The sequence below is a fragment of the Lactuca sativa genome, chromosome 5 (genome assembly GCF_002870075.4).
Source record: "Lactuca sativa cultivar Salinas chromosome 5, Lsat_Salinas_v11, whole genome shotgun sequence".
Classification (NCBI taxonomy): domain Eukaryota; kingdom Viridiplantae; phylum Streptophyta; class Magnoliopsida; order Asterales; family Asteraceae; genus Lactuca; species Lactuca sativa.
Window position 1 is genome coordinate 43821567 of NC_056627.2, and position 8713 is coordinate 43830279.

Genomic DNA, 8713 nt, shown 5'->3' on the forward strand with positions numbered 1-8713 from the left:
AAGAAGACCATTTTTTTCCTTTTCCAGCGATGATTTAATATCAAAAGTTTTTTTATTTCTAAAATAATATAAGTAGATATATAAAAATTGGTCCCGAAAATTTGAAGGCCACACCCGATACGTGTATCATAAATATTTACTAAATGTGACATTGGATCTATCCATTTTTGAACATGATAAGGTTTCAGTCTAGTAAATTGATAAATGAATTATATATTTAAATATTAGATGAATCCATGAGTTCTCCGAGTTTCTTTTTATTAATCTACTTCTGGATTGACATCGCCAAAATATTTTGATTTCATATTTTTGGGATAACATGATGATACCTTACATGGCAGACATGCTAATTTGAATTAATTATTAATTTATGAAAATTCTAGTTTATATGATAATATTACTTATTCAACAAATTCGATTGATTTATACGAGTTGATTTTCTGTTACGACCAAAGTTGTAAAACTCGTTACTCAGTACCTGTTCGGCTAACTACCAAGTAGCGAGTACTCGGGAGTACTTGGAAGTACTCGGGGAGTACTCGGATTTGGATATTTGTGTAGAAATATTTTTAGGAAAATTATATATGTCAAAATCATAAGATAAAATCATAAGTTGAATGAAATATATAACAAAACTGGATACATGTGAATACACAAAAAATGAAAAACACATAATGGTCTCACTTCGTGAATAATTACTAAAAATTTAAGATATACATGTAGTAATAATGATGTGTGTGTGTGTTAAATAATAAATCATTAAGTATATTATACATATTAATCACCGAGTTGACCGAATTTCACAACACTACTCAGTTCGTAAGGGGCCGCTCGGGGAGTACTCGAGATTATATAACTCGCATCGGCAAGGGGGGAGTAGCGAGTACTCGGAGGAGTAATCAGTCAACTCGGCGAGTTTTTCAACACTGGTTACGACAAATTGATGAAACAATAGCGAGTCCAATAGCAGCTTCAGCAACTCCAATAACTATAACAAAAATTGAGTAAATGACTCTTTAATTGACGACTATCATAAAAATCCGAAAAATGTTACAAATTTGAGATTAAGTAGGGTCATCGTCCATGTTATCCTACTCTTTGATACGCCTAAAACTTTTATTTGAGAGCAAAAAAACTCATAACCCCACGTAAAAACATATTTAGGCTAAAATCATTTAAAATATATACCATACTTTTTTAATGTAAGATATAATCATTTAGTGATCATCAATTTTAAGACTAACCTTAGCTTCACACCTACAAAGACATTAATGGCTTATTTTAATTAAAAAAATGATTCTCTTGATAAAATTCGATCTAAAATTCAACGTTATTGTGTGAAAAGGGTGTTCGCGTTAATTATGCAAATGTTCGTGTTCTTTATCGTTTTGTTTTTTTGGGAAACTAAAAAGGATGTCGGCACTATTTTTATAATAATGAAAAAAAAAAGTGAGGGATGATATCAGAAATAGTGTAAAATTGATATCTAACATGCTTATGTGGCATATTATGACTGGTCTCATTATGGATAAGGTGATCTAGTCATTTTCCTAATCTTAACCCGAGAGGTTAGTCAATTTCCCCATTTGGACTTAAGGCATAAAATCATATTACTCATATAAACATTCGGATTAATTGGTTCGGGATTTTGTAAAACCAACCTAATGAAGCAAAATTTCAATTGGGATGGTGTTGGGCTGCTTGTTGGCCCATTTATATTATTACATTTACAACTTACAAGGCCCATTTATAGTTGGCCCAATCATGGTTTAGGAAAGTCTCACCATGATCGGTCTTATTAGATTTCGAATACATCCCCTTGAGGGTCTAAATCGATCTTTGGTGATGAGGTTATTATTTGTTAAACAACTAACATTTTTATAAAATATGTTGAAAACTTTCCACTAACTTTTATAAATAGAGTTGTAATAAAGAATATATCAACCATTAATCGAGTTTTGAATCAATTGAAAATATAGGAATTTTTTAGCATTACTTTAATATTATGTTTTTGTATGTTTATGCAACAAGTTTTTTTTTTCATTAAATCGAAATATAAAGAAACAAGATTCATATTTCAGGAAATTCCATTTCTTGGTTTGTTTAAATAAAGAAATTGCATAACCTGTATACCAACCGCTTACATTTTTTTTAAAACAACAAACCGCAAAAATTAACTATAGATCTACCCACTCATTTCCCTTCAAAAACTTTCAAATCATTCACTCTTCATCTTCTTCAGAGTCATCTGTGCCAATGTCCTAATAAAAAATTATATTATATTAAATAATGTCAGCCAAAAAAAAAAAAAAAAAAGAGTTGTTACTTGTTATAATTGCTTACCTCTTCATCATCCTCATCACCAAAGTCCTCTTCATCAGCATCCTTTAAAAAAAATTCAAAAACAAAATCAATACATTATATGTAAAAGGTGGAGATTTTAAAAAAGAAAAAGAAAAGACTTACATTGTTGAAATATGTAAGAGGGTTAACCCATAAATCTTCTTTAATCATTTCCGCAACCTACAAATACAAACACATTAAGAAGAGGCTTATTATTATTATTTTTTTTCTTTTTTTATGATTAATTAATGTGAACATACTCCATCTTGAATTTCATCCATGTCATCTTCACGTTGGGTCCCACTGAACCAGCTAAAGAAGCTGCTGCATCAAATCAATCAAGAAACAAAATATACACCTTTTAGTTTTATAAGCTATATGTATTTATATCTGAGTGTTTCTATTTTTTTTAACTTAATGCAAAGAGAAACATTTTGATGACCTGTCGTCCTCGTGGGGCCGCTTATTTCCATTCTTCTCATGTGTAACTCCATTTGAAAGTCCCTTCAAAAAAAGTAAATAAAGACACAATATTAGATTGCTAAAGAAAGATATATTGATAAATAATATAAAAAGTAAATTAATAAATTGTTACCATGCCCTCTTTCCACTTGATTGGTGTAGCTGTAATTTTTGTTGTTCCCTCATCAAGAAAGGTGATAGTTTTTGTGAGCTTTGTATCCTCAAAGTAAGGGTTAGCACTGAAGTTCTGTAACAAGTGTAAAATCATATAACTTTTAGCCATAAACATAAACAGATAAACTCAATCAACATAATTTACAATGTATTTTCCTTTTCAATAGAAATGAATAACTTACAAATGTGATTGAGTAGCCTGACTTCACATCTTTGTTGTCTTCAACTTCAAGAGAGGTTAGATGCTTGAATATCTAAAGAAACGATGCGTGTTAACATATGAATTAACTAGAAACCTTTGTTTGTGTGAAGGGAAAACAAACCTTTTGGTCTTCTTCGTTCAGGAGATCAGAGAGAGCAGGGTGACTCAAGAACTGTGGAAGCAAGTATACATTAGATTTGAACGAAGGAGGAGAAGAATAAGATTAAAGTAAAAGCGGATTAGAAATTTAGAATTCATCACTCACAGCAGTTAGCCAAAAATCAGGAATTGATTTGATGATGTCATTCCGTTTACCATACACTGGTTTCCTAACTTCGTTGTATTTTTGTTCGACTTCCAAAACTTTATCGCTTGCTTCCTCGTTGATCTAGAGCCAAAATAATATATACGAATTATATGGCTTTTGCAATGTAAGAAGATTCATTGGATATCATACCATAAAAATATACACAAATGCATTGCATATCTGGTTATGTCGCAACCAGATTTTCTCAATCAAGTAGCATATCCGAATAGAATACGCAAACAAAACACAAAATAAGCATCGAATTCAAGTTTGGCGGTAAAATAGTATACCAACGGTTCATAAAAGAGTTACGAACAACAACTGATAACCAGGCTTCCGTCATTAAACACACCAAATTGATGTGGAATAGCAAATCTATTACATACGTACTGAATTGGGCAAATCAAATAGACGTTCGTTGTAAAAGTGTACCTTTTCGAGCTCATCTTGGGCCTCCTGCAACTTTTCAATGGATTTAACAAGCTCAAGGTCGATTTCCTCGGCGCCCTCCTCCGCTATTTTCTCTCCGATCTTCGGCTTCTTACCCTTGTCAGCAACCATTATAGAAAACCTAAATTGGCTTGACCTGGAGTACAGTACTTCTTGCTCTCTTCAGAGAGAGGTTGTGTATGAGAGGGATAGTTTTGGGAGTAGAGGAAGAGGGATCAATGGTTTGTGTTGGTTAGGGTTTTAAGGAGTTTAAGAACAAACGAATTAGGGTTTTGTGGAGTAAAGTATTACCTACTTCGAGGGTGTAGCATCGCTGCCCAAACTCATCATCGTGACCGTTGTCTTCTTATTTGGATAAATCATTTATTAACTTTATAATATAAATTTTATATAAGTTATAATTAAATACGGGATATCAAATAATAATTTAGTTACCATAAGTTGATTTTTATGTTAAATAAATATATTATATATATTAATTATATATTTGTAAGAAGACATTAGATATTTTCGTAATCATATTAATAAAGAAAAAACAACTAACATTTTACATGTAAATTCCTTGTTTCATATATTTTGTCACAGACAAATAAGGTAATGTTATAATTACATTTAAATATAAGTGGCATACGATTATTTTTTAAAAATTTAAATGGCAGTCATCAATTGTTTTTAATGGAATATCTTAAAAAGATATTTAGGATAATATATAATCAAAACCATTAGTAAACCATAAATAACTTAACTTCTATTGGTATGCAATATAAAATTATTGTAAAAAATTCATCGAACAAACAGCTTAAGATTATTGGTATTGACTACGGCATTGAACAATTCGTTGTCTCGTTGATGGTTAATAAGATCATAAATTGGTACAAGAAAAAAGAAAAAATAGTTGATGGTTTTTAAGGTTGACTTCAAGAAACTTATGAATTTTTTTTAGAAACAGCCAGCCACATATGTTATAAGGAAAAAAAAACTCTAGCAAAACATTAGAGAAATACAAAAACAGTTTACAAGTTTTGAAGAGGGAATTGCGCCAACAATTCCGATTAACAAAAAAAAATTATATTTATGGCCCTCAAAAACCACATCATTACAAAACTTCCAAAGATACCAAAGAGTAGTGTTGACTACCAGATCTATAACCATTTTTTAATGACACTACCTCTCAACGCTTCCATTTGATCAAATAACTCGTTCACACAATCAAACTGATTGAGATGGATTTCTAACCATTTGAAAATTGCATTCTAAGTTCCGACAACCACCTCACGTCTAACGAACAAGTGATCCAATTGCTCTTCTTCCAAATTACAAATAGGATATAAGATGTTTTGGAATATCAATACCTCGCTGATCAAGGTTTTTTCTCTTAGGTAATCTATCCAATCTAATTCTCCACACTAAAATATTCACTTTCCGAAGGACAATATCATTCCATTTAGTAATAATGGACCCACTCAACAAAATCTTTTTATCAATCCATCTTCTCGTCTCTGCTACAGTATAAATATCATTACTTTCCATACTCCAAGACCAGCTATCTTATTTATCTATCAAATGAACTACCGAGATAACATTCATCAACTCCTCAAGTTGAGAGGCTTCATCACCTCCTCTAACAGGCCGACGCCAACTCCAACTCCACTCATTATTCAAGATTATATCCAGAATAAAACAATTTTTCTCCTTCCGTAAATAAAAAAACGAGGAAACCGAGAGCTAAGCTTTTGATCGTCGGTCCATACATCATGCCAAAATTGAGTGTTGACCCCATTCCCAATACTTATGAATCTTTCAATTGAAATTATTTGAAACAAATGATGGAGTTTATGGTTTCAATAAAATATGGATCCTTTAGGTTATGAATTGTTTGCATTTAGACAAAGCTTCTATGATGATTAATAAAACCACAATTTTAAAGTTTCTGATGAAAAGAGGTCTTAGACAATGTGATCTTTTGTCTTTTTCATGTTTATTCTGGTTATGAACGGTTACATGTCATGGTGGTAAGGATGTGGTTCCAACGGTTGGAAATGAAGGTATTGGTTTGTCTTATTTTTTCTATGTCGGTGATGAAGATAATATTAGTAACATTGTTCGAGTATTAAGATGCTTTTTTTTCTCTAGTTTCAGGGTTGATGATTAATCTTCAAAAAATTAACTTATATGGAGTGTGTATAGCCTTGAACAAGGTTCAAGATACGGTGAACGTTACTTAATGTGCACCTGCTTCACTTCCTTTTAATTATATTAGCCTTTCGGTTAGGCCTAATATGAGAAGGATTCAAGGTTGTAATATCATTATAGATCATTTCATGAAAAATTGTCTAAATAGAAAGTTAAAATGTTTCCCATTAGTGGTCGTCTTATGTTGATCAAAGAATATTGTGTGGTTTTAATTTTTTATGTCCATCTTTAAAGTGTTGGAAACGATTATTCGTGTGTTGGAATCTTATCATATGCTTTTTGTGTGACGTCCAGTTCCATCAGGATGAAATCCAATTTAAGTGGGCGAGAGTTGTAACATCTTGTTTCAAAAAATTTCTTATTTCGAGATTATGGACAATAAATGGATCAAGTAAAGGCCTTGGGTTTCAAGGGAATGAGGTTTAGACCCTATTGAATGTTGATAATATTGGTTATGCGATCCAAGACCTTGGTTTCTGTTGGAGTCAAAGAGTAAAACACGAAAAGTGATGTTTCAGACTTCTTACATGAAATATGGATTTTTCTTCGGTAAGTTTTTAGTCCAAGATATCTAGATAACATTGTGGGGCTCTTCAATACCGTTCTGTAGATATAAAGATTTTCAAAAACAAAGTTGGAACGAAGAAGGTATGACCTTTTGAAGTTAAGAAGGTTTTGGGCTTAGTCAGGTACATTGGGCGTACAGGATGTACGCTAGGCGTACTAGGCATCCCTGGTATGATGAGCGTACCTGGAACACGTTAGGCGTATGCGATCAGAACCTAAACCGTATTTTCATGGTTTTAGTCCTATTTAAGCTACTTAACTTCCCCAAACTCGTTTCATTCTTACCTCCACCTCTCCAAAACCCTTCCTTGAAACCCTAACCCTAGTTTGAGCATTGTAAGCAAAAGAAGGTGTTCTTGAGTGTTTTGGAGTGTTCTTGGTGCATCTTGGAGAAGAAGGAGCTCATGGGATAAGTGTTGGTTGTTTTGGAGCTTGTAGATATAAACTTTGGTCACCTTTATCTTTCTTCTAGAGGTATAAAGCTCGAATCTTGATGATACATTTGTTAGATCTAGCTAGTTTTGGATGTTATGAGCTTTTGGTCGCTTTAGTGCATAAAGTTTAGATATTGAAAGTTTGTGACCTTGTTATGGATACAGTTGGAAACTTTATCCATCTAAACATCATTCTGATTCGGATCTAAAGGTTGGTAACTTGGACTTAATGGATTAAGTGTTGGGCTGAAGATTATTTTGAAGTGCTGCGTCATTGGGCTCGAATGTTTATTTATTTATTTTGTATTCCGGTTTGGGCCTGTCCAACCGAGAGCCCTTTATATTTAATATATAAGTATATGCTTGCATGCATATTAGGTTAACGATTGATATGATAATTCTAGAGCTTAACGATAGTATTACAGATTTCTTTAATCGTTCTTGTAACCTACCAATCCTCTACAGTTGATGTTCTTAATCGAGCTCTTCTGAGGATTTTGTTTTAATCATTCGACTCGTTTGATTCACACTTGTCTCGTTCATATTTTCGTGTTCTTACAGTTTTATATTTATTTGCCTGTTTGAGATCTAATCGATCTTCATAGATTTAAAGGTTTTAAATCTCATCAATTGGTATCAGAGCGGGAGGTTGTGTAATCGATACACATCTTTTCTGTGAAAAGGTTACAGTTAGGGTTTTTCCGTAATTAATAATATTTATTGAGCCGTCATCTCATTATTGACGTATCTTGATATTTATTGTTTTGCCCTAATCTGAGTTATTACAAGTCTGATCTTTAAAACAGGTTTTTTCGATCATAATGGACGAGTCGCAATCAAATCCTATTAATATTTCCAACAGCATCGGTTCGACGACAAAGATTCCAATCCTATATACCCATGACTATGAAGTCTGGGCGCATCACTTTGAAGACTACGTGATTGGATCTGAGGATAATGGATACCTCATATGGGAAGCTATCATTAATGGACCATTTTCTCATTCTGCAACGTCCAGGATTATTAAAACACAAAAGGAGTACAATGATCTACTGAAGGATGTTAAGGATATTGCACAAGACGAAAAGGACAAATTCCAGTGCAATATCAAGGCGTTAAGGTTAATCAGATTCGCCCTTCAGTCTGACACCTTTAGGTTGGTCAGCTCATGCACGACGGCAAAGGAAGTTTGGGATAGACTTCGCGAACTGTATTCGACGGACGAGGATCTTGAACATTCTATCCAAACCTTGCTCTTATCTGAGTTTGGAGAATTCAGGCAAGGAGCCGAAGAAACAGTGACCCAGACGTTCGATCGCTTCAATCATCTTCTCAGCAAGATGATCAAACATGACATTGAAAAGAAGCTTATCGAGCAGAAGGTTACTTTCTTAAATGGTATGTGTTTTGAATGGAGAGCAGTGGTGTCTACAGTCAAAGCCCATGAGCAGTTTAAATCATACTCTTTGGCGAAACTGGTGGGTATTCTCAAGTCCCAGGAGAAGATTGTACTGCAGGAGAAAAATGTTGTCTCAAGCCTTGGTTCGTTGGCCCTCCTATCAAAAAGTAAAGTTGTGATGG

General features: G+C 33.1%; 1 protein-coding gene across 2 annotated transcripts; it reads right to left on the reverse strand.

The window, feature by feature from the left end:
* Positions 1 to 2011: 2011 nt before the first annotated feature.
* On the reverse strand, positions 2012 to 4243 carry LOC111891540 (NAP1-related protein 2). 2 transcript variants are annotated; one of them, XM_023887589.3, is made up of 10 exons: positions 3921 to 4243; positions 3447 to 3569; positions 3303 to 3353; positions 3162 to 3233; positions 2939 to 3052; positions 2786 to 2847; positions 2604 to 2664; positions 2467 to 2523; positions 2344 to 2385; positions 2012 to 2261 (listed from the first exon to the last, which is right to left on the reverse strand). In XM_023887589.3, exons 1-10 carry the CDS (start codon positions 4047 to 4049, stop codon positions 2223 to 2225), a joined length of 750 nt encoding a protein of 249 aa, XP_023743357.1. In that variant the 5' UTR covers positions 4050 to 4243; the 3' UTR covers positions 2012 to 2222. The 2 variants fall into 2 exon arrangements, with proteins under 2 accessions (XP_023743357.1, XP_023743356.1); XM_023887588.2 differs by having other exon boundaries at positions 2604 to 2667.
* Between the last annotated feature and the right edge of the window lie 4470 nt (positions 4244 to 8713).